The sequence below is a fragment of the Miniopterus natalensis genome, chromosome 19 (assembly GCF_054644295.1).
Source record: "Miniopterus natalensis isolate mMinNat1 chromosome 19, mMinNat1.hap1, whole genome shotgun sequence".
Classification (NCBI taxonomy): domain Eukaryota; kingdom Metazoa; phylum Chordata; class Mammalia; order Chiroptera; family Miniopteridae; genus Miniopterus; species Miniopterus natalensis.
Window position 1 is genome coordinate 34,316,354 of NC_142099.1, and position 26,305 is coordinate 34,342,658.

A 26,305-nucleotide genomic window follows, 5' to 3' on the forward strand; every position below is an offset into this window, starting at 1 on the left:
TGGCATAACTTTTTTTCTTCTTCTTCTTTTCTGTCATTCTTTTGTTTTCCTCCCTTCTGTCTTCCTGTCTTTTTGTTCAATTGTTATTTTCTCTTATTCTCTTTATTGTATTTTTATTTTCTCATTTTCAACTATTATCCTATTCTTATTCTCTTCCTTGATTTTTTGCAGGCCCTTCTTTCAGAATCTTTTCTCTGCCTCTATTATCTCCCAGTTGCTTCTCTATTTTTTACATTTTAGTTTATTATTATTTTCTAAATTTTCACCACTATTAACAACATACACATCTCTCTCTGTAAGCATTACTTTTCTTTCTCTCTTTTTTTTTTAAGCTTTTTTTTGGTGTGTGTGTTCTCCCTTTACTCGCCCAGTTCTATTTCATTTGGGTTGTTTTCACTGTGACTGTCAAGATATTTTGTAAGACACCCTTTGTTTCCTGGAAGTTTAGTTGTGTATTGTCATAAAACAGCTTACATGATGAGGTTGTGACTGAGACACACAGTTTGCCAACCTGAGAGGAGAGTCCTCCCAAAGACTGGCCAAAGACGATCTAGACCCAAACATAACAGGAGAATATAAAGAAACCACAAAAGGGACACCCACAAAAGGGACACGCTAGAGCAAAGAGCTCAGACGTATAAGGAAAACAGACCTCAGGGCTCCACTAGACCCACAACACAAAATCCCATCCCACTGGGAGACAGCAAATATATCTAATATATAGATACAAACACTAAGACCTACCAAAATGGGGAGACAAAGAAACATCCCCCAAATTAAAGAAAAGGAAACATTGCCAGAAAAAGTCTCTGATGAGATGGAGTTAAGCAAGCTATCAGAAACAGGAACTTAATGAGAAAAACAAGGCATTAGAGGATAAGATGGAGGACTTTAGGGAAAACATGAAAAAAGAGATACATAACATAAACAAAACTCAGACAGAAATAAAGAATCCTGTATCTGATATCTAGAATACACTGGAAGGAACTAAAAGTAGGCTCAATGAAGCAGAGGATAGAATAAGTGACTTAGAAGACACAGTAGAAAAAAATCACTCAATCAGAGCAACAAAAAGAAAAAATACTTAAAAAGCACGAGGACAGTCTAAGGGAGCTTTGGGACAACATAAAGCAAAACAACATTCACATTATAGGAACACCAGAGGGGGAGGAAAGAGAGCAAGGGATAGAGAACTTGGTGGAGGAAATAATGATAGAAAACTTCCCTAGGCTGGCGAGGGAGAAAGCCACACAAGTTCAGGAAGCACAGAGGGTTCCAAACAAGAGGGACCCAAAGAGACCCACTCCAAGACACATCATAATTTAAATGACAAATGTCAAGGACAAAGAGAGAATATTAAGGGCTGCAAGAGAGAGACAAGCAGTGACCTCCAAGGGAACCCCGTAAGGCTGACATTGGATCTCTCAACAGAAACTCTTCAGGCCAGAAGGGAGTGGCATGAAGTTCTCAAAGTAATGAAAAGCAAGAACATGCAACCAAGATTGGTTTATCCAGCAAGGCTATCATTCAAAGTTGAAGGTGAAATAAAGAGCTTCCCAGACAAAAAAAAGCTAAAGGAGTTCAGTACCACCAAACCAGCATTGCAAGAAATGATAGAAGGACTGCTCTAAGAAAAAGAAAGAATAGTGAGAAAAAAGTACATCAGCATAATGGGGGGGGGGGGGGGGGGGCATTAAAGTATATGTCAATAGTAACCTTAAATGTAAATGGAATAAATGGTCCAATCAAAGGACATAGAGTGCTGAATGGATAAGAAAACAGGACCCAATATATGCTGTCTACAAGAGACCCAACCGAAAGCAAAATATTTACATAGGCTAAAAGTGAAGGGATGGGATAAAATATTCCATGAAAATGGAAAGGAAAGGAAAGCTGGAGTAGCAATTCTTATTTCTGACAAAATAGATTTCAAAATAAAGACCATAACAAGAGATAAAGATGGTCACTACATAATACTAACTGGATCAATCCAACAGGAGGAAATAACCCTTATAAACATTTATGCACCCAATACAGGAGCACCTAAATATATAAAAAATTTCTTGGGGACTTTAAGGGGGGGATTGACAGCAACACAGTCATAGTGGGGGACTTTAATACCCCATTGTCATCATTGGACCAATCATCAAGACAAAAAATAAACAGGGAAACACAGACCTTAAATGACTCACTAGACCTAATGGATTTAATTGATATTTACAGAACATTTCATCCCAAAGCAGCATAATACACATTCTTCTCAAGTGCACATTCTCAAAAATAGATCACATGTTAGGGCACAGGGCAAATCTCTACAAATTCGAGAAGATTGAAATCATATCAAGCATCTTCTTGGATCACAATGCCATGAAACTAGAAATCAACCACTATAAAAAAAACTCAAAAATATTCAAACACATGGAGGCTAAATAGCATGTTATTAAACAATGAATGGGTTACCAAGGAGATCAAGAAAGAAATCAAACACTTCATAGAAAAAAACAAAAATGAACAGAAAACAACCCCAAATCTATGGGACACAGTGAAAGCAGTCCTGAGAGGAAAATTCATAGCATTACAGGCCTATCTCAAGAAACAAGAAAAAGCTCTAATGAACTATCTAACACAACTAAAGGAACTAGAATGAGAACAGCAAGAAAAACCCTGAGGAAGTAGAGGAAGGAAAGTAATAAAGATCAGAGCAGAAATTAATGACATAGAGACTAAAAAAAATACAAAAAAATTCAATGAAACCAAGAGCTAGTTCTTTGAAAAGATAAATAAGATTGATGCACCTTTAGCCAGACTCACCAAGGAGCAAAGACAAAGGACTCAAATAAATAAAATCAGAAATGAAAAGGGCAATATAACAATTGACCCAACAGAAATACAAAGAATCGTAAGAAAACACTGTGAGCAACTATATGCCAACAAACTGGACAACATGGGTGAAATGGAAAAATTCCTAGAAGCATACAATCCTGCAAAGCTGAATCAAGAAGAGGCAGAAAACCTGAATAGGCCAATAACAACTAATGAAATTGAAGCAGTAATAAAAAATAAAAATAAAAAACTCCCAGCAAACAAAAGTCCTGGACCAGATGGATTTACAGGCGAGTTTTACCAAATATTCAAAGATGAATTAACACCTATTCTACTCAAACTATTCCAGAAAATTCAAGCGAAGGGAAAACTCCCAAACTCTTTTCACCCTAATCCCAAAACCAGATAAAGACAATACAAAGAAAGAAAATTACAAGCCAATATCCCTGATGAATACAGATGCTAAAATCCTCAACAAAAGTACTAACAAACGGGATCCAGCAATACATTAAAAAGATCATACACCATGACCCAGTGGGATTTATTCTGGGGATGCAAGGCTGGTATAACATTGGCAAATCAATAAATGTGATACATCACATAAATAAAATGAAGGATAAAAATAATATGATCATATCAATAGATGCAGAAAAAGCATTCGACAAAATCCAGCACCCATTTTTGATAAAAACTCTCGGCAAAGTGGGAATAGAAGGATCATACCTCGACATAATAAAGGTCATATACGACAAACCTACAGCCAGCATCATACTCAATGGGCAAAAACTAAAACCGTTTCCCTTAAAAACAGGAACAAGACAGGGATGTCCACTTTCACCACTCTTATTCAACATAGAACTGGAAGTCCTAACCCCAGCCATCAGACAGGAAGAAAACATAAAAGGTATCCAAATTGGAGAGGAGGAAGTAAAATTGTCATTATTTGCAAATGACATGATATTGTACATAGAAAACACTAAAGACTCCATCAAAGTATTACTAGATTTGATAAATGAATTTGGCAAGGTAGCTGGATACAAAACCAGCATCCGGAAATCAATGGCATTCTTACATACCAACAATGAACTCTCAGAAAGAGAAACTAAAAAAACCATTCCATATACCATTGCAACTAAAATAAAATACCTAGGAATAAACTTAAGCAAGGATGTAAAAGACCTGTACTCGGAAAACTATGGGACACTGAAAAAAAGAAATAGAGGAAGATTTAAACAAGTGGAAGAATATACCATGTTCATGGATTGGGAGAATTAATGTCATTAAAATGTCCATACTGCCCAAAGCAATTTATAGATTAAATGCAATTCCTATTAAAATACCAACAGCATATCTCAAAGATCTAGAACAAACATTTCAAAAATTTATATGGAACCAAAAAAGACCTCAAATAGCTCCAGCCATCTTGAGAAAAAAGAACAGAGTGGAGGGATCACTTTACCAGATATCAAACTGTACTACAAAGCCATTGTAATCAAAACAGCCTGATCTTGGTACAACAACAGACATATAGATCAATGGAACAGAACAGAGACCCCAGAAAGAGACCCACACCATTATGGTCAGTTAATATTTGACAAAGGAGGCAAGAGCATACAATAAACAGTGGTGCTGGGAAAATTGGACAGGTACCTGTGAAAAAAATGAAACTAGACCATCAACTTTCACCATACACAAAAATAAACTCAAAATGGATAAAATACTTAAATGTAAGTAATGAAACTATAAAAATCCTGGAAGAAAACATAGGCAGTAAAGTCACAGACGTCCCTCGTAGAGGAATTTTCACTTATACATCTCCTAGGGCAAGAGAAACAAAAGAAAAAATAAACATATGGGACTACATCAAACTAAAAAGCTTCTGCACAGAAAAAAAAAAAAAAAGCCTCAAAATACAAAGGAACCCCATGGTCTGGGAAAACATATTTACCAAGGATGTATCTGATAAGGGGTTAATTTCTGAAGTGTACAGAGAACTCATATTACTCAGCAAGAGGGAGACAAACAACCCAATTAAGAAATGGGCAAAGGACTTAAATAGACACTTCTCCAAAGAGGACATAGAGATGGTCAAGAGACTTATGAGAAAATGCTCAACGTCACTAATCATCGGAGAGATGCAAATTAAAAGCACAATGAGGTATCACTTCACACCTGTGAGAATGGCTACCATCAACAAATCAACAAACGACATGTGCTGGTGAGGGTGTGGAGAAAGGGTAACCCTAGTACACTGCTGGTGGGAATGCAGACTGGTGCAGACACTATAGAAAACAGTATGGAGGTTCCTCAAAATATTAAAAATTGAGCTGCCTTTTGACCCATTGATCCCACTTCTGGGAATATACCCTAAGAATCACAAAACACCAATCAGAAAGAATATATCCACCCCTATGTTCATAGCAGCATTATTTACAATAGCTAAGATCTGGAAACAGCCCAAGTGCCTATCGGTAGATGAGTAGATAAAAAAGCTGTGGACATTCACACCATGAAATACTATGCAGCTGTAAAGAAGGATCTCATACCGTTTGGGACAGTATGGATGAACCTGGAGAGTATTATGCTAAGTGAAATAAGCCAGGCAGAGAAAGACAAACATCACATGATCTCACTTATATGTGGAATCTAACGAACTTAATAACTTTATGAACAGAATAGATTCAATGACATGGATGAATGGATCAGACTGACAAATCTCAGAGAAATGGAGTAGGGCGGGTGGATAGAGGGGGAGAGAGTAACCAAATAATTTATATGCATATATGCACCACCCAAGGACACATACAATGGTGGGCAGAGGGACTGGGGAGGCCGGTGGGACAGAGTGGAATGTTTCATTAGGGAGAAAAAGGGACATCTGTAATATTTTAAACAAAAATTTTAAAAAATTAAAAATAAAAAAAAATTTTTTAAATGTTACCTCTCCACTCCAGCTCCAGTTAGAGTTTTCTTGGTGCCTGTGATATAATACGTTTTTTAAGATTTATGCCCCTGCCTTTAGTACTCAAATTTGCTTTGAATATAACAAAAGTATATGGAAAAGTAAAGTAGTGCTAGACTTTTAAGAAGAGAATTTAAAGCTCTCTCTGTTTCTTTGTGTGACATTATCCAGGAACAGGGAAAATCGGAAATGTAGAAACTTGATTCAATCTAGTAGATCATGAAAGTTAGATTATTCAAATTGGGTTTATACTGTAATGACTTTTGACATGGATAATGCCACTGTTAACATAGGTAGCTAGATATTAATAAAGAAAGGGAGCAAAGAGACATTATTAAGCATAAGCAACTAGATAGTATAAGCCTACTTTGCTAGGAAGTTGCAGCTTTCATAGGTACCCCAGGGGATCACAGCATTGCCTGACAAGGGGATGAATACCCCCCCCCCCCAGTACCCTGTGTAGGGGGAAGGACCTCTTTTCAATCTTCCCAGGGTATAACCGGTCCATTGGCTTAGACTATGGGGGGAAGGAATAAAAATAGCAAGAGAAATTCTTCTGCCAGGAGCATGCCCACTAGAAGCCAAGATGGCATTGGGGGAGGTGCTTCTACTATAACGCCTGCACAGTAGAAGCCAAGATGCTGACCATAAAGGCCGGTCTGTCTAGGCTGGGAAAAGGATTGGATTGGATAAAGGACACAGAACCTTGGAAGATCTGGGGAATGGATTGGTTAAGGGGAGGAACCAGCAAAGCCCACAAAAGATTGGGAAGTTGATGAGTTAGTTTGAAAAAACAACTGGTCCTTCCCAAGCCTGAGATAACATAACCCAAGTTTAATGAAACTCTCCCTCTGTCTATCCACCCCCAACATGTGCTCCCCCTGTTGGCCCTCAGGTTGTCTCTCCATAGCAGCCAGCAGCCGCATGGACTCCAGGCATGGACCTGGGCACAGCACCTGCAGAGCACAGCTGGGAGCACAGGCTAAGCTTACAGAATGGGGACACGCGTGGGCTGAACAAATGGCACAGAACCTCTGGACATTAGCCTTATTTCTGGGCTTGATAAAAACAAGGCTGAGCATGTTCCATGGCTGGATGGATGAAAATGAGACACCAGAGCAGGACAGTCCTTGGTGTTTGCTCCAGCTTTTGCAATAAACCATCACATCCTCTCATGCCTGGGTCTCCCAGAAAGCTTTCCTGTGACTGTGAAAGAGCCCTGTTTCCACTGTCAACACCTATTTCCCTTTGGTTTGTTTTATGTTTGTAAAGTTGCCTAAAAGAACTATGCCTTTGAAAAAGAATGCCCAATTCCTTTCCTCTCCATTAAAAATAATAAAATAAAATGCATTTAAACTAAAAATATATATAAAATAGGATGACTTTCATCTCACATTTTAGATCTCAGTCCCATTTTCAAATGCTTTGTGACTTCATTAGTTTGTCAAGTGAGGTACCTTAAATTTTGCTTCATGAAGTACAAATAAACATACATGTCCTACTTCCTTTGGAGCTAAATCAGATCTCTAAAACCTAGTCTGTGAGGCCAGTAATAAATTTTCCTCTCTATTTAGGCAATGGTTCTACAGAAAGAATTTGGTATCTTGTTGAATTCCAGGCTGTTAAAAATCGGCAGTGGGGTCTGGATGACATTACTGAGCTGTGTTTCCTAGGGCCAGGCTGGAACAAGAACCTACACGTGCCCTGAGTTCTTGTAATTCTGCACAGAGTCTGAAGCATGAACAACATGAAATTACTTCCTAATTTATGATTCTCAGACATAAAGTTCTGAAATTAATTAAAGAAACAAAACACGATCTTAACACAGCCTCTTGATCTTACATCTATAACTTTTTTTCTAATTTTTCATCTAAAACCCTTGCTTTTGCTTTTTATGAGGTCCTACTGTCCCCTTCCCCCCCCCCAAACTGCTGAGTCACTCAGCATCTGTAAAAGTTTACAGCTGCTTCAAGCTGAATCTGTCTGCTGAAGATAAAGTAGGTTGTAGCTGGCGGGATTCTGAGCCCAAGTAAGAGGCTTTTTTTTTTTTTTCTCTGCCACATATGTAACGTTTCTCTAGTCACTATCTGAATTAGACTAGACAATTCCCTGTGAATTGCTCGTCTTTCTCTCTCTCCCTCCTTCTCTCTCTCTTTTGGATACATTTTATCTTCCCAGGTTCTAGACCTTTAGGAAACTAGAACACTTCCCAAAGGAAACCGTGAGTACAGAATCCTTTATGGTGCAATTGGTCCCAGTATAATTACAAAAGCCATCTCCTTTGAAACTGCTGTACTATCTTTGACAGGAGAATTAAGAATTGTTCTTGACTCTTATGAAGTAGAGAAGTTAAATTCTAATTTTCTTTTTTGTGAATGTCTCACTTTAAACAATTACCTTAAACTTGTGGCTGGCTATACAGCACTAAAATCCAGCCTGACCTGTTTACATAGGTAACAACTAAGTAACCTGGAACAAAATAATACACAATACTGATTTGAGTTTCCATAAAATGATTTAATTCTCTAGCCAAACTAGTAAAGGCCATCCACAGGGCAGTAATTAAATTTAGAAAGAAAGAGGCTGAATTTTGAACTTGATATTGAATATTCTGGCTGAGATAAGTCGGGGGAAACGGTGCCCTTATCTAGATGAATGAAGATGGACTCTATGGAGATTTTACAGGATATTGCCACAAATTAGTTATATTGCTTAAATTAGCAAATTTCACTATAAGAAGGAAATATTTTATGTTGCTTGAGAGTACAATGTTTTAGATTTCAAAAGCTAATTATGAAGATACTAATACTTGGAAGAAGGGCTAAACTTGTGATTTGTAGTGCTTGTGAATTAAGCAAATAAAAAGAGTAAAGAACATATGAGCTACCTTTTTTAAAGAAGAAAACATTTTAAAACTTTTGTGTATATCTTTAATAAAGTTAGTTACAAGCCATTTTTTAATCACTCATTAAACTGAGTTCAGAATGATTAGTACTTGTCAACTTTATTAGCCTTTGAAAGCAATAAAATTACATTTTTATACATCTGAAACTGTGATTTTGCTAATTTAAACATAATTTGTATTATTAGCCCAACTTAATTCTATTTCTAGAACTCAATAAATGTTGGCACAAGTTTATGTGAAAAGTCAGGAAAGTGTTCTTGCTGACCAAGGGTTATTCACTTGGTTTTAGCTAAATGTGGTTAAAATTATATAAATGTATTGCAGCCCTTCTAACAGCAGGCTTTTTACAGGCTTAAAGATACCAGAATGTAAGTCCAACATGAGTAAAAGCCTTGGGGCACATAAAAGTGACAGCATACTAGAAACCTGAGAACCAGCAACAGATAGAGCTTTTTTAACTTGCAGGCCATGGAAAGCGGCGGGCCAAAGGTGCTAGAAACAGCAGAAGAGATCCAGCAGAGGCGTCAGGAGGTGTTGACGCGGTATGAGAGGTTCAAGGAGCTGGTTGCGGAGAGGAGCCAGAAGCTTGAAGAGTCCTATCATTACCAGGTTTTCAGACGGGATGCAGATGACCTGGAGAAGTGGATCTTAGAGAAACTCAAGATTGCAAGAGATAAGAGCTATGAAGATCCAACTAACATACAGGTCGCTCAGTTCCACTACCTTCCCCAGAACAGACCACAAGATCTCTAGAAAAGGAAATATTCTTGTAATAAGTTTATGTTTGGTTAACTGTAGGAGGAGCATGTAATAGAAAGATTAGACTATCTGTTAGGGACAGTAATTTTGCCTGTAAGTAGCCCTTACCTTCAACTTCTTAAGCCTCGGCGTCTTATTTAAAAAGAAGTGCCCTTCTAGATGACATTCCATGACTCTAATGAATATTAATCTGATGTTAAACTATGGGCAAAACAGTAACTGAGAGTTTAAGGAACTTATTCATGTGATTTTAATATGTTGCAACATTAAGGATGGAATTGAGGTGAAGAGACATCAACTCTTCTGAAACAGCTGATTTCCAGTCTCCTCAGAAAGACATGAGTTAACCAGAGTTTTCCTGGGTTTTCTGCAAATGGCTAGTCATGCCGCTTGCACGCATGAGACGTCCCAGGAGAAGTTTAGAGAAGTTCCCTCCCTTACTTGTATTATAGCATGTGGCATAGTCATGATCAGAAGAAAGAGTTACATGCCTAAAAGGGCCGATCATTATCATAAATCACTTAACTTATAAATTAAATGAATTAATTTACATATGGCAACAATACCATAATCTGGCATGTGAAAACTTAATTTAAGAAAAAGGCATTATCGTAACAATCATCTTCCTCATTGTCTCTACTGCACTTGGTTTTTCTTTTCTGAAAAGGGATTTCTTTTTTCTGAAGGGGAAAAACTGTGTTACATTCTTTCATTTCCCCAGAAGACAATTGAGACTTTAAAATAGTAAGATATTTGCTGGAAATTTCCCAAAGGCAGTGGGGACAAGTAAAAGTCTTTCTCTGGGGTCACTGGCTTTGAGCCTTGGAAACCCGTGTGCAGTGGCTCTGCCTGGAGGGGCCATTTCTTTTAGGATGTGACGGCTCCAGCTGTGGTCATAGGCTACCACCTAACCCAGGTTGGGCAACAAGCAAGTAGTTCTCACTAAAAGTAAGAAGAGGAACAAAAGGACCCCTTTATGGTCCAGGGAGACGAGGCTTCAGTAACTATGAACTTTGATTTCTAAACTTCAGGGGAAATATCAGAAGCATGAATCCTTCGAGGCAGAGGTGCAAGCAAAATCCAGGGTCATTCCTGAGCTGGAAGAAATCAGGCAAGTCCGATTTGCTGAGGGGCATTTTGCCCATGAGGACACCAAGGTAAATATATGGCAAGGCTCTCAAAGATAAGTTTCTAATTGTTGACTATTTTATCACGGCTTTAATTGATTATATGAAATATAATCTTTTCTATAGCTGGCTTGGAATTAGGGCTTCTGTCTCTTATCTTCTACTGGGGCTACGGTAATAAAAATTATAGGATGTCCTGTGTTCCTTGGAGTGGGGAGAAGAGCTATGATATAAAAGCTGTCGCTGATGGCGTCACATTCTTCCTTATGCCACTTCAGAATAATTCTCTTGAGATCAAGCCCACTTTAATCTGGCTCCACATTTCCCAGATGAACGGGCTTTCCCAAATATCCCAATTATTTCTTCAGACCTCAGAGTCCTTGACCCTTAAACTTTTCAAACAAGGGATGCTGTCCATTTGAATCTTTCCTGAAATCTTCTCCCTTTGTCTGGTATACCTCCTCCTCCTCACAGCCTACATGGCACGATCAGTACCGTAGACCTCCAAACCCCCTTTTGAAAAACTTCTACAAACTCTTTTCCTCAGAAAATTCTCCTCGAACACTGCACACTAAAGATCACCACCACCTTGGAACCCACTGTTAATGTATCAGCTCTTTCCTAATTTCATCCACCTACTGTTCCAACATGTTTTCCTTGATGTAGTTGATTCAGGGTCTTTTGTGCACAAATGGATTTTGTACTGTTTATGTATTTTTTTAAGTGTTAAAACATTTCTATCACATATTTAAAAATTGGAGCTCATCTTCCCATATCTAGCAAATTCTACCACATTAACTATCAACAAAATTTAGTCTGGGAATACAGAATTTAACCGGAGTATAACCTTATTAGAAAGAAGAATCTGTAACAAATTTTCAGAGGTTATTTACTGATATAAAATAAAAATTATTTTTGTACTATTCACAGTTTTGTGTGCCACCAAGTTCCTACATTAATTAAAATATCTGAGCAATGTTTAAAACAGCTTCACATTTATGCTGGATTTAGAGAGAAATGTGGTTTACATACTACCTCGAACAGTAGAGTAGTTGTAAGATACAAGATTCTTGAAGACATGACATAAATGATAACCTCAATTTTACAAGATATTAATTACATAATCTTCAAGCTAACTTGGCATCCAAGCCCTCAACTATTCTCAAAATTCTCATGGCTTTGGTGCCAGTGATTTTATTTTTTGTAAGCCAGCATAATTGTAGTTCTGATCTTTTCTGGCGAACAGTTCATGTTAAGTTTCTTCTGTGACTTTGCCACTGCTTAGAACACCTTCTGCCTATTATCTCTCTGTCAAAATTCTGTTTCTTGGTCCAGTTCAAGTGAGCACTCTTCCATAAATCTTTCTCTATCCTGTCTTAGTGTTTGTAACCACTTTATTGTCTAAAACTCCAAAGCATTTCTACAAATTTTTGTCTTATGGAAGATAATATATGACTTAGTTTAATAGCTATTCCCACACATATCCTATTTTTAAAATATTTGTTGGACAATTAATGCACAAGTGAATAGGAGGGGACATTTTTACCTCACTCCCTCTCTGCCCAAGTCCCTGAATCTGCACCTACTCCACGCCTCTGTGCCTCTCTTCCCCAAAGGCCCATCTGGAGGAACTGCGCCGCCTGTGGGACCTGCTGATAGAGCTGACTCAGGAGAAGGGCACCTTCCTCCTGCGGGCCCTGAAGTTCCAGCAGTACTTACAGGAGTGTGAAGACATCTTGGAGTGGATTAGAGACAAGGTATAAGACTAAACAGCACGCATTTAGGACTTACCACCCCTCTATCCCAAACACCCAAAGCAATTCAATATAAGCTATTACTCAAAAAGGCAGGGTATTTGTTCCAGGACTTTGTTCCTTGAAAGGAGAAATTTTAGCAAGATTTAACCATGTTCTGGAGATTGTTAACATTGTAAGGGAGAGGGTAAATCTAAATTATGACTCTGAATATGAAGAAGATGAGATTTGCACAAAAACTGTGCACTGGGAGATAATCTAGGATTGTCCCTCTTCTACCTTCGATGATATTTCACTCCTTCTAGATTTTCACTCGTACGTTAGGTCCAGGCTGACAGTATTGCTGACCGTTTCCCTAGTCCCATGTCTCTCAGTGCCTATAACTATAAAGGTTTCTTTTTTTCTAAATACTTAAAGATTAATCTATAGTTAGGACTGAAGATTTATACAAGCAAATTCTTAGCACAATGACTTTGTACATATTCAGTATGTTGAGTTGAATATAAACGGGATTAATTTATTTTTATGTTCCAAATTGACATTTTACATTTCAAAGCATAAAGGGTGCTTCCACAGGCTCTGGGCAGCAATACCCCCGATTGCTCTAAAGTATTACCCCAAAGAGCACTGCCCCCTGCGCCAAGGTGCCACCTTGGGAAATATACTTCTGCTTCTGGCTCTTTCTAGAAATGGTTCTCCCAGGTTCCACCTATATCTCCTTCTGAATTATCCAAGGAAGGCAGGCAGGGATTTGAGGCATTTTATCTAAAGGAATTCCTAAATTTTGCTGGTGATTCAAAAGGTTTTTCTGTGTCTACAGGAGGCGATAGTGACATCAGTAGAACTGGGCGAAGACTGGGAACGCACAGAGGTTCTGCATAAGAAGTTTGAGGAGTTCCAAGTGGACCTGGCAGCTCGAAAGGGGAGAGTGGATGGAGTGAACCAATATGCTAATGCGTGTGCTGAGGTGAGGCAGAGAGCAAAAGGGTCCACCCAGAAATAGGGCCCTGGCCTTTAGGAAGGTCTTCCAGCCATTAATAGGCAGGGCATGGGGTATATAGGACATTGTGAGAAAATAGAGATGCATGTCCCTGGAGTAACATGCCCATATCTGTTTCTTCTCCTCTCTGGATCCTCCTTTGCTAGTCCGTGGAAATGGAGGTGTGAGTGAGTGAGTGAGTGCACATATAGAAATTAAATATACAATGAGGTAACTTCTGCACTGTGCAGTACACTAATTACTCATGTTTATGTAGCATTCTTTCTTCATAAAGAAGAATCAGAATAAAGTAGCAAAGAATATTAAATAATGGTGGCTATCATAGTACATATGATATCATTATAGATAATTTGTATGTGGAGACAGAGGGAAAGGAGGAAGATTTAACTTTAGTTACTTAAGAAAATGCTTAAATAAGTTTTCAATATGTGAGCAAATACTCAGTATGTGAATAAATAACCCTATTATATACAAGAAAACTGGGAAAACAGTCTGATTTTATATGTACATAAAAAAGTAGAGACTTCAACAGTTGGCTCCTATGCTTTTCCATTTCTGGTTTTATTATCACTACAGTTTTATAATGGGAATTACTTTTTTGAGTTAATAGAACCAAGATTTCAGGATGAATAAATACTGGAGTAAGAAAAATAACCTGTTTCTCAATTTTTTCCCCAGGCTACATTTCCAACAGTTCCTAAATTTACTCTGTTCACCATCTTTCTCTTGTTTTAGAAATTTTTACCTAGTGCTGCAACAAAACTTAAAACAACAAGCATCTTATTTTTTCCCCTGACTTAGTCAGATTCACTGATTCACGATTCAATGATTGAGCCTTTCAGCTCGGCAGTTCTCCAGATCTCACCTGGTGTTTTTAAGTTGCCACTGTTATTTGGTGGTTCAGTTAAAGTGGAAGGTCCCATGTCTGGGGTCTTGGCAAAGATAAAGAAAGCTTCCCCCATATGGTCTCATGTTTCAGTAGCCCCTGCTTTTTTGTGTGTCAGTGTTCCAACAAGGTGAGAACAGAAGCTGAAAGGCCTCTTGAGGCCTAAGTGCTAAAGTTAATAGAATATCGTTTCTGCCACATTCTATTCGTAAGCAAGTCACAGGCCAACCCATATCCCATGAATGAGGAAACAGAGTCTGTCTCCTCAAAGGAGAATCTCATGACAAAGTAACATGGCTACTTTTTCTAGTCTACCATAATGAGGATTAATCCAATACATAGTTTATCCCCTGCTCTTCTGAAGTGGGGCTCACACAGCTACAGTAAAAAGGGTCAGACACTCAAAAATAATATAGAAAATTCTGTCTGGAGAGGCTTTGGAATGAAAATGGAAATGGGAAGAAACAGGGACAAGAGGACTAGGGAGATGGCCATAGAGGAACTACTCAAAATTTCCAAGATCAAAATAGGGTAATGCTGCTTGATTAATGTAGTATTCATAAATCTCGTTGCTTCAGATAGTGGCAGATGTATGAAATTTTCAGCAAAATTAAATGTGTATGAATTTGTGTATAATTCTGGGTAGAGGAAAATTGTTCTCATTTGATTTTCAAGGATGTTACTCCAGTATTAGTTTTGAAAAATTAAGTCATACTTCATGAAGGGAATTTTTTCTTCTTTTTCTTTGTTTCCATGATTTTCAGGGGATGTAGCAGGCATCAACAAGGTAGAGCTCTGAAAATAACTTTGTGATTGGGCAATCTATGTTAGGCTAGACCAGTGCAGGGAGCAAAACATACAATATCTGGCAGGTTGGTTTCTAGATTTTGTAACGTAGATCAGGTTAGAGCTAGGGAGCATGGACAAAGTGAATTTCAGTATCTGGCTATGTGGTCTTTCTTCACTTCTAACAAAGCATGAACCAGTGTGACATAAGAAGTGTTCGAACGATGGAATCCTTTCACCTTTGCATAACTCCAGCATTTGTTTCCTCTCAAAGGAGAGCCACCCAGAGCTGCCTTTGATTAAGTTAAAGCAAGATGAGGTGAATGCTGCCTGGGAGCGTCTCCATGGCCTGGCTCTCCAGCGACGAAAAACACTGTCCAGTGCTGCAGACCTCCAGAGATTCAAAAGGTATGAGTGTAGGCACTGCATTTTTGGAAACTCTGCAGTAGCACCATGTTCTGTCTGCTGTTAGCAATTAGTGGCCAGTACCTCAAAGGAAATCATGGATTGCCTTTAAGACAGTGAGGGAGAAACTAGTTTAAAAAAAACTATAACCCACTCTCTAGCCAAGTTTGTGGTGGCTGGAGCCCAACGCAATGAAAACAGCACCAGGAATTAGTGATGGAAGCTCCAGAGAGGCAAGGAAAGCAGGTTAAGAATTGGGTGGGGGTGGAAGAGGGAGCTGTGAAGAGGAAAGACATTCATGAAACGTTGACCCAGGGATGAGAAGTATATCTGGAGGCTCCATGGTCGGAACAAGCAGGTCTGTACATCTCAATGGAAACCATTAAAAGCAAGAACTCTTTACATTACCTTTTGCTACTGTGTAGGAAGATAGAGTAATTTCTAACTGGGTAAACTAGCTGGAGCTTGCTGTGTGCTGTTTGCTCTGGAATGCCTGCTCTCTTCTTTCGCTGGAGCTCATACAGATGTCTGACAGGGACGTGACTGAAGCCATCCAGTGGATCAAGGAGAAGGAGCCTCAGCTCTCCTCTGAGGACTATGGCAAAGACCTTGTTAGCTCGGAGGCGCTGTTTCACAGTCACAAGACGCTGGAGCGGAACCTTGCGGTCATGAATGACAAGGTAAGCCGTTATGGGAGAAGGGCTGATCCCAGGAGGTAGAAGCGGTATTTAAAGATCATCTTGCCTCCAGAGAACACAGTAAATTTACTATTTCAATGAAGTAGAAATTCTGTGGTCCTTGAACATACTTGCTTTTTCTCTTTCATAACTTGTATTTGAATATTGGATGTCCTTTATCTTTAAAACGTATATGTGTGTATATGTGTGTGTGATATGTATTATGTGCCATTGAGTTGACTCTGACTCCTGGAGACCCCATGAATGAGTGATGTCCACAATTTCTTGTGCTCAATAGCCCTGCTCAGCTAATGTAGACTCATATATATGGCTTTTTTTTATGGAGTCAATTTTTAAAAATATATCTTTATTGATTTCAGAGAGAGGAAAGGAGAGGGAGAGAGAGGGAAACATCAGTGATGAGAGAGTCGTTGATCGGCTGCCTCCTGCACATCCCCTCCTGGGGATCGAGCCGGCACCCTGGGCATGTGTCCTGACCAGGAATCAAACCTCGATCTCCTGGATCCTAGGTCAGTGCTCAACTGCTGGGCCATGCCTGGCAGGGCAATCTTATATTTGATCTCCCTCTTTTCCTGCTACCTTCCATTTTCCCAGCATAATTGTATTTTCCAAAGAATTCTGCCTTCTAATGATGTGTCCAAAGTAGGACATATTTAGTTTTGTCATTTTTGTCCAGCAATGTTTCAGGCTTAATTTGCCCACTTATTCATCTTTCTAGCATCCCAGGCTATCTGTAGAACTCTCCTTTAATATCACATTTTAAATGAACCATTTTTTCCCTTTATCAGCCTTCTTCAGTGTCCAGCTTTCATGTCTGTACATAGTAATTGGGAATATGGGGTGTGTGGATGATCTTAACCTTGGTCTCTAATGACAGATTTTTGTTCTTGGTAATCTTCCCTAATTTTCCCATTGCTGCCCTTCTGAGTTACAGCCTTCTCTTAATTTCTCGGTTGCAATCTCTATTTGAATTGATGAACTGGACCAAGGTAGGCAAAACCTTTAACAATCTCAATGTCTTTATTGTCTATGTTAAAGTTGTGTATTTTTTCTGTAGTCACGATTTTTGTCGCCTTCAATCCACACACACTTTGACACTTTCTTCTTCCACTTTCAGCAGAAGTTGTTTCAAGTCATTGCTTCTTTCAGCCAATTAGGTTATATCATCTGCGTATCTTAACTTATTGATATTCCACCAATTTTCATTCTTACTTACTCTGTATCTAGCCCAGTTTTTTATATGATACCTTCTGCTCACAGGTTAAACAAATAAGGAGAGAAAATGCACCCTCATCTGACATCTTTGCCTATAAGGAAACCATCTGTCTTTTCATATTCTGTCCTGACAGTGGCTTCTGTCCACAGTACAGGTTATGCATCAGGACAATCAAGTACTGAGGCACACCCATTTCTTTTAGAGCAACCCATAGCTTTTCATAGTCCACACAAATAAAATAAAATAAAAATTTTAATTATATTTCATTATTAAGCAACAAAAAACAAAGTGTGTCCAATAATGATTTCTTAATTTCACTCAGTACTCTGTAGTCAGAGAGTCTTTCCTTTCATCTAACCACATTTTCTTTTTTTTTCTTTTTTAAGTATATCTTTATTGATTTCAGAGAGAGGAAGGGAAAGGGAGAGAGAGAGAGAGAGAGAGAGAGAGAGAAACATCAATGATGAGAGAATCATTGATCGGCTGCCTCCTGCACACCCCTCACTGGTGATCAAGCCTGAAACCTGAGCATGTACCCTGACTGGGAATTGAGCCTTGATCTCCGGGATCCTAGGTCAATGCTCAACCACTGAGGCAAGTCGGCCGGGCACCACACTTTGTTTGTTGCAGCTGAATCCTGTTTCTTTTTGTCTCCTTTTAAAATAAAGTCAGAGTCACTTGAAGCATGTTACTAAACCCACCTTTGGATTCTCTCCTGAAAGGTGGAAAACCTCAGCTCCAACACCTACAGGAGTAGACATAGGCATACAAGAGGTTTAAGCAAACCTATATTCTTGAATGATTCCCATCCTTACTTCTTTCCCTTGTGACTATAACCATAACTTTAACCTTACTCCCCAGTGTCTATAGCAGAGTCAGCCACAGGAAGATCCCCACTAGGTGTGCTTTAATCTTAGCTCTATCCCTGGCACCAGTTTCCAAAACTGTTCTATCTTTTCACTTCTTTTATTCTTGCTCATTTTTGTCTTTGGTCTTTTTTTTCCCTTCTAATAATGAATAACAAAATTCCATGTTTTATGAATAATGATAATGAAATCCTAAACCCTAGATCAGCGATTTTCAACCTTTTTCATCTCATGGCACACATAAACTAATTATTAAAATTCTGTGGCACACCAAAAAATATGTTATAATTTTTGCTGATCTGACAAAAAATAGGTATAATTTTTATTGATTTACAATAATAATAGTAATAGTAGTAGTAATAGTCATTACCTACCCTTTTTGCTCCTAGTAACTTTAAAAAAATCAGTTGCCTATACTTGTATCTAAGGTTTTCTGGTACCAAGAATTAACCAATGAGATGCAAACTTATTATGCAATGTGACCAATAAGATGCAACTCTGTTATATGACCTATAAATTTATGGTTCAAGATGGGGCTGTTGTGTTCGCTGTTGTCATTTTTTTATTTGACAATCCAAAGGAAAAGGGGTCAGTGCCTCTAAGTAGTCAGGTATTGTATGTTTTAAAAATTCCTGCAGCAAACTAGTTGAAAAACGCTGTCCTAGACAATACCTGATTTTAGTTAAGTTTAATAAAGGACTAATGGTGACATGTGGAAAGTCTCCCATATCCATAGTTTTGCCTGGTAACCCTGCTGCTCAGGAATTGTGCTCAAAATGAGCTGGCATTACTGGAATTTCTTATCTTCTTGAGCAGAAATGTCTTTCTGATTCCCACAAAAATACTTATGCAAACAGTATACAGGTCGGTGAAGGACACACTTAAGTCTAAACCTTGTTTCTGACAGTTACTAGCTGAGTGATCTTGAGCAAATAAAATATTTACCTCTCAGTTTTCACCTAAAGGGGACTAGGAATAGTTTGTACTTTATAGTATTATTAAAGGAAGCCTATTAATCAAGGAAATGCATGTGATGTGCTTAGCAAATGAGAGACAAATCGTGCTTAGTAAATTATTAATATAGTACATTAGTCTATTAATATAAATATATCAATAAATGTGTATTAATAAATAAATATTTATATGATTGTTTAGTTGCATCACCCTGATAAAACTCTGCCAGGAAAACTCAGCGCTTGGATCTCCCACTAACTTTCTTTTTCATCCAAAGGTGAAGGAGCTGTGTGCCAAAGCTGACAAGCTGAAGCTCTCCCATCCTGCAGATGCACCTCAGATCCAGCAGATGAAAGAGGATTTGGTCTCCAACTGGGAGCACATTCGCGCCTTGGCTACCAGCAGATACGACAAGCTGCAGGCTTCTTTTTGGTAGCAGAATCCCTCCGTTCTATTACTCTATTTGTCTTTACAGGACCCAGGCGTACTACTAAAAACAGAAATAAATGTGTGAGAGTGGTAAAACAATGAGGCACCCAAACTTCTGCCCACTCAGTAGAGACAAAAGAAGTTTTAAGTTGCCAAGAGAAGTCCTTTTGCAGGCTGATATAATACTTAGCATGACACCTCTGCTCACTTGAAGAATTTTTGTCTTCCTCTGTTTAGTTGTAAGATACTGTGAAGTGGCCCATGAAGCTGGAAAAGCAGCTAAAGAAATGTCAAAATCTTGGCCCTAACTAAGGAACTGAAAGAAATTTCCAATCTGATGAGCATAATAATAACAAATCTAGAATTATTTCCTGAATGTGGGTTGGCTTTTCAAAAAAGTGGGTATTATTTCAGTAGCTAATTTTATGGTGAGTCATGAAATCACCACAAAACACTGTTCATCTTAATGTTATGATTTAAAATTAAATGGTGAGCACTTAATTTTTTAAAATTGTTTTAGTGGTTTTTGTTTTTATTAATAGGGTTAAGGGTGCACTAAGATACATGAGGGCTCTTCACCCTAACTCTAGCCACCCTTTCTCACAGGGTGCTTGTTTTCATTTCTATATTATGTGCTTATTGATTGGCCTCCTTAAGAGTACCTTACTCTACTTCAAGTGCCTCTGGTGTAGGTGTGACCTTGTGATGTTCGAGATGTAATGCCTATGTGCCTCTTCACATAATGACCTGTCTGCCCAAGAAATATACAACCTGGAGTAAAGGACTTACAACTTGAACTACTAAAGGAACAGAAAGTACATCAGGGAAAGGGGAGGGGTAGAATTAGGGCAAGGAGCATGTTGCACCGTTAGCTCAGTCCAACCCTAACTCTTCATCCAAAGTCAATTTACATCCAGTTTCTCCTTCTTGGCCTTAACCTTACCTCTCTCACAGGTACCAACGCTTCTTATCTGACTATGATGAGCTCTCAGGCTGGATGAAGGAGAAGACTGCTTTAATCAATGCTGATGAGCTGCCCACAGATGTGGCTGGTGGGGAAGCCCTATTGGACAGGCATCAACAGCATAAGGTAAAGAGAAAAGTTCTCAATAGGAGGAAAAGAGGGGTGCCAAGAATGCCATAAATTTCTTGCTGCATTTTAAGACATTTTGTCTTGTGCCCACAGCATGAAATTGATTCTTATGATGACCGATTTCAATCTGCTGATGAGACTGGTCAAGCCCTGCTGGATGTCAATCATGAAGCCTCCAGTGAAATTTCGGAAAAGGTGATTAGTTTACCAGAATTTGTGAGATTTTGATGCATATTTAGCCCTCACTTAGTCTCATTATAACATGATAATCTCTGAATGAAGAGGATAGACGTCATATAAAGATATTAGTAATATGAACCCAACTTTCATACTGTTTCCTTCACATATTGCTTTAGCTAAATTGAGTAATTTGAAATCCTCAGGACAAGATGTGTGCTTCCTTACCTCTGAATCTTTATATCATCAACCTATCTAATTTCATCAACCTATGTTCCACCTAATTTGAAACCTCCATATCATTTTTTCGTGTCACACACAATCTGTTTTATTATGTTCCCATGCTCATCTCTAAATAAATGAGGACTGCACCTCATTTATCTTTGGGTTCCCTAAGGTGCCTGGCACATGTACTTTTTCTTTTCTCCTCAATACAATCTCAAATCAAACTGATTCTCCTTTTTCTGTTTTTCAATTTCACATTGAAAGAAAAGCTTTAAACATTCAGAATTTCACTAAATAAAGAGGTTTGCCGCCATCATCCTAACCTCCTGGATCACAGGGGCTCATCTAAATTCTCTGTCCCCTGGGAGAGATTTTTCTCCAGTCACAGAGTCACAGGAACTCTTGGGGATGATACTTAAAATAATATTTGTAGGCTTCTTTGCATTTCATTAGATTCTAAGCACAGCCTCCAGGGCTGTGTGAGATGGATGAGGCTGAGATAATCATAATTTGAATTTCCCCAGTACTCTATGGAAACATTATAATATGGATTTTATTATTAACAATTTGCTGCCAAAGGAACAATAGTACCCTAAGTTCTTAAAAACCTACCTATTATCCTTGGATTCTGAAAATGCTGCCATTTTGGTGGAATTAACATGGCAGCTGTAGTAATACCTGTAATTTCTTGGATAGATACTTGGGCAAATACAGGTTTTCCTATGGGCTTGATAATGTGACATTTTTCTTTTCTTAATGGTTCTTATTTGCTTTCAGAATAGAATACAAAGTTCTCAGTCTGATAACTTAAGTGCTCTATGAACTTGAAATTCATCAAATGTCCACTTTTTTAAGGCATTTCACTTTTCTCTGGAGCACTTTGTATAATCTAACAATTATTTGGAGTAATTATTTGTTTATGGCATTAATTAATCTTTTCTTGGTTATTTATACATATTAAATGTGCTGTACCTCCTTTATGGTATTTATCTCATTTTTCCTATGCTGCATTTATCCCATTTTTCCCATTTTTCCTATGCTGCATTTATTCACTTAGATGTTGGAACTTAAAAAGAAAATTCCACTTCCTGTTCATTTTTGTATCCTTCAAAAAATGCATTTATTAGATGCTTAGTAATGTAGACTGAGCTAAATTAATTAAGTACCTTCCTGATACATTATCTTTTCCTTTCTAAAGATGACAAAACTTGCAAACAACTGGGCTGCCTTGCTGGAACTGTGGGACAAGCGTCAGCATCAGTATGAGCAGTGCTTGGACTTGCATCTATTCTACCGTGACAGTGAGCAAGTGGACAGTTGGATGAGTAGACAAGAGGTAACAGGAAGGGTTGAGCAAGTGTTCAGAACCATTTTTCACCCCCTACCTGCCACCATGACTAGTGTCAACACCATCACAACCACTTCTGTGCTCCTAAGCTTGTCCTGGGAACTGACGAGTGAACCACAAAGAAAAGATTGACCCTTTCTATAAGGCTCTTACTATTTCCTCATGGACAAGTGTATGTAAAAAATATCTAAGTACATAGCAGAGAGGCTTTAACCTCAAATGAACATAAGGAAAAATCAATATCAAATTATAAAGGGGTTAGGAAGAGAAAATAGTGATGTCAGGCAAGGTTAACCAGAGATTTTCTGGAGGATGTGAGTGGTCCTCTTGAGGCAGCTTTGAGAGCTCAGAACAGTGCCTTCATTGGTTGGGAGAGTTCTATGTGAACAGACCTAGAGACAAAGGTGATAAAGTTGTGTGAGACTATTGGGAAGAAAGTCTGAAGCTTCTGCTGTTTGGGGTTAGTCTCTAACTACTAGACTTTTTCATGTTAATTACCACCTTGCTCTCCAACTCCGTCACCTCCTCCCTTGGTCCTTGTCTCAGAGATATTCCAAAGGAATGTTGTCATCAATGAGGCACAGTTGATGTATGTCTTTTTGTCTTCTATAGGCTTTCCTGGAAAATGAGGACCTGGGAAACTCTCTGGGTGGTGTAGAAACCCTTCTCCAGAAGCATGATGACTTTGAAGAAGCCTTCACTGCCCAGGAGGAAAAGATCACAGTAAGAAATGGGCCCCAATTTAGGGATTGGTTTCTTGTTTGTATAAATCATAACCTCTAGTGGCCTGGGCAGGAATATCTCTAAGGATATTCTTATCCTTAGAGAGAATCACTCTTGTAACTGTTAGATATAACATGAGAATTATTCTTAAGAGAAAACATCCAGAAAAATAATTATACTTGTTTCTACCAATACTCTTTTCATTCCACAAAAAATAATTTAAAAATTTTAAGGATTCATGACATTTATATTTTTTGATAAACTAAATTATTGTCTTTTTACTTCAGTATAAATAGAAACTATCAGATCTATATTCGATATTGAATTACTACTTAAAAGTTTGGAATGTATTATTTTAAAATTTTTTTCCTCTCTACTAATAGAGACGGGAAAAAACAATAACTAGGTAATATTTATTTTTTTCTTTATAATCATATTTTCATGTTTAAGTTTCTCATCTAATGCTGCTGCAGTTTTCTTGTGAACCTTAAGTTACAATGTCCAGAAAAACTGGCCGATACATAAGCAGGGCCCAGGGAACTGTAAGAAAAATTTCATTGGTCCAATATAGTGTATGTCTTTGGCTGTCTCCTAGGATGGTACTGGTTGAAACTCGGCACACATACCACCATTATTGCAACAACAAAAGCAACAATCAAATTCCAAGTGTTCCCTGTTAATCATCAGTCATGTAATTCTTTTGTTTATTCTCATTGGTAAAAGCTAATGGTCTAAAATAATTTTGTTGTTTATAAAGTGCTATCATTTATTTTAGATTGTTTTTCTATTCTGAATTATTGAATCCATCTTTAGCTCTAGCAGTTTGGTGGTGTGGGTGGTCCATGAATAAATATGAGTAAAAACTTACCTCTACAGACATGTGGGCAACTGACTGGTGACAGCAGGTTTTGGGGTGCCATGGATCTTTTGCTGACCTGCCTCAGGCTTTACACTGGTGGAAGCTGTCCTCAGTTTGCAGTGTGCCCCTGCCCACATGCATCCAAACCCAGCAGAGAGGCCTTCAATCACAGATCACTTTGTACTTCCTAACAGACAGCTCTGGGACAGTCACCAGCAGCATCTAACATTGATATATACTGGAGTCCCTCCAAAGAAGCCACAGAAGCAACACACTCAATGGCCAGCTTAAGACCACCCAATTAGCTCTACAAGTGGTACACCAAAAGGAGGTCATTATATAGGCACCAAATTTCACTGGGGCAAATTCCGCTCCATGGGGCCAGCCCCTGCTCACAGGCCATTCCTAAGGGTCATTACAGTCAGTCTAAGGGTCATTCTGAACCACTAATGCATCAATAGCAATTAAGCCTCAACTACAACAGAAGGGCACAGACAACCTACACAAGGGACATACCTGGAGTACCTGACTCAGGTGATTGAGGAGAATACATCACTAGGCCCCAAAGAACACCAAATACACAAGGCCACCCAGCCAAGACTGAGAGACATAGCAGGTCTACCTAATATCTAGAAACAAACACAGGGAAACAGATAAAATGAGGAGACACAGAAATATGTCCCAAATGAAAGAACAGAAAAATATCTCCAGAAAACAAACCAAGTGAAACAGAAGCAAGCCATCCACCAGATACAGAATTCAAAACACTGTTCATAAGGATGGTTCAATGAACCTAGAGGAAAAATAGATGAATTCAGTGAGAACTTCAACAAAGAGATAGTAAACGTAAAAAGGACATAGAAACCATAAAAAAGAACCACTCATAAATAAAGAATACAATAACTGAAATGGAGAATACACTAGAAGAAATCAACAGCAAAACAGATGAAACAGAACATTGAATCAAGGATTTGGAAGACAAGGTAACAAAAAACACCCAATCAGAAGCGCAAAAAGAAAAAAAGAATGAAAAGAAATGAAGATTATTTAAGAGACCTAAAAAACCATCAAGCAGCCCTGGCCAGTTTGTCTCAGTGGTTAGAGCATCAGCTCATGGACTGAAGGGTCCAAGGTTCAATTCTGGCCAAGGGCATGTACCTGGGCTGCAGGCTCAATCCCCAGCACCTGGTTGGGGTGCATTCAGGAGGCAACCAATAGATGTGTCTCTCGCACATCCATGTTTCTCTCTGCAGGCTCAATCCCCAGCACCTGGTTGGGGTGCATTCAGGAGGCAACCAATAGATGTGTCTCTCTCACATCCATGTTTCTCTCTCTCCCTTCCACTGTCTCTGAAAAGGAATGGAGAAAATATCCTCTGGTGAGGATAAAAAACACACACAAAAAATCAAGTGTGACAACATCCACATCATAGGGGTACCATAAGAAAAAGAAGACTGAGCAAGGGATTGAGAATCTGTTTGAAAAAATAATTAGTGAAAACTTTTCTAACTTGGTGAAGGAAAAAGAGATTCATTTCCAAGAAGCATAGCATGTTTCAAACAAGATGAACCCAAAGTAGCCCACACTAAAACACACAGTAATTAAAAAGGCAAAGGTTAGAAAAAGAATCTTAAAAGCAATGACAACAACAACAACAAAGGTAGTTACCTACAAGGGAGCTCCCATAAAAATGTCAGCTGATTTCTCAACAGAAACTTTTCAGGCCAGAGGGAATTGTTATGAAATACACAAAGTGATGAAAACCAAGAACCTACTACCAAGACCACTCTACCCTTAAGGCTATTATTTGAAATTAAAGAAGAAATAAAGAGCTTCCCAAGCAAGAAAAAGCTAAATGAGTTTATCACCACCAAACTCATATTACAGGAAATTTTAAGGGATGTCTAGAAGAAGAAAGAAGAAAGAAGAAAGAAGAAGAAAAAGGAGGAGAAAAAAGGGACACAAATATGAATAATAAAATGATAATAACTACATATCTATCAATATTCACTCCAAATATAAATGAATTAAATGCTTGGTTCAAAACACATAGGGTAATGAAATAAATAAGAAAACAATACTCAGACATATGCTTCTGCAAGAGAACCACTTCAGGGAGTGATGTCAGAGGCATGAGAGGTCCCCTTGATCTCTCCCCTTGACATTTCAACAATTTGAAGAGCTATAATTTGATAAAGGATTCTGTGCTCAACATACAAACATGTCTGAGAGATTCATGCACTGAAACATCCAAAGGTGGGCAAATGGAAGCAAACCGGGTAGATGGGGAGAAGAGCGGAGATGGTGCCA

The 26,305-nt window shown here is 38.4% G+C and overlaps 1 protein-coding gene across 1 annotated transcript in view; it reads left to right on the forward strand.

The window, feature by feature from the left end:
- Window positions 1-7,857: 7,857 nt before the first annotated feature.
- The window catches only part of SPTA1 (spectrin alpha, erythrocytic 1), a 76,965-nt gene continuing 58,517 nt past the window's right edge, over window positions 7,858-26,305 (forward strand). Inside the window, exons 1-12 of the mRNA XM_087827846.1 lie at window positions 7,858-8,006; window positions 9,156-9,395; window positions 10,481-10,606; window positions 12,193-12,333; window positions 13,151-13,297; window positions 15,277-15,410; window positions 15,943-16,087; window positions 19,419-19,573; window positions 20,525-20,660; window positions 20,757-20,858; window positions 22,264-22,401; window positions 23,026-23,136. Coding sequence (XP_087683972.1) covers window positions 9,159-9,395; window positions 10,481-10,606; window positions 12,193-12,333; window positions 13,151-13,297; window positions 15,277-15,410; window positions 15,943-16,087; window positions 19,419-19,573; window positions 20,525-20,660; window positions 20,757-20,858; window positions 22,264-22,401; window positions 23,026-23,136 — 1,572 coding nt within the window. The 5' untranslated portion in view covers window positions 7,858-8,006; window positions 9,156-9,158. The remainder of the gene's footprint in view (window positions 8,007-9,155; window positions 9,396-10,480; window positions 10,607-12,192; window positions 12,334-13,150; window positions 13,298-15,276; window positions 15,411-15,942; window positions 16,088-19,418; window positions 19,574-20,524; window positions 20,661-20,756; window positions 20,859-22,263; window positions 22,402-23,025; window positions 23,137-26,305) is intronic.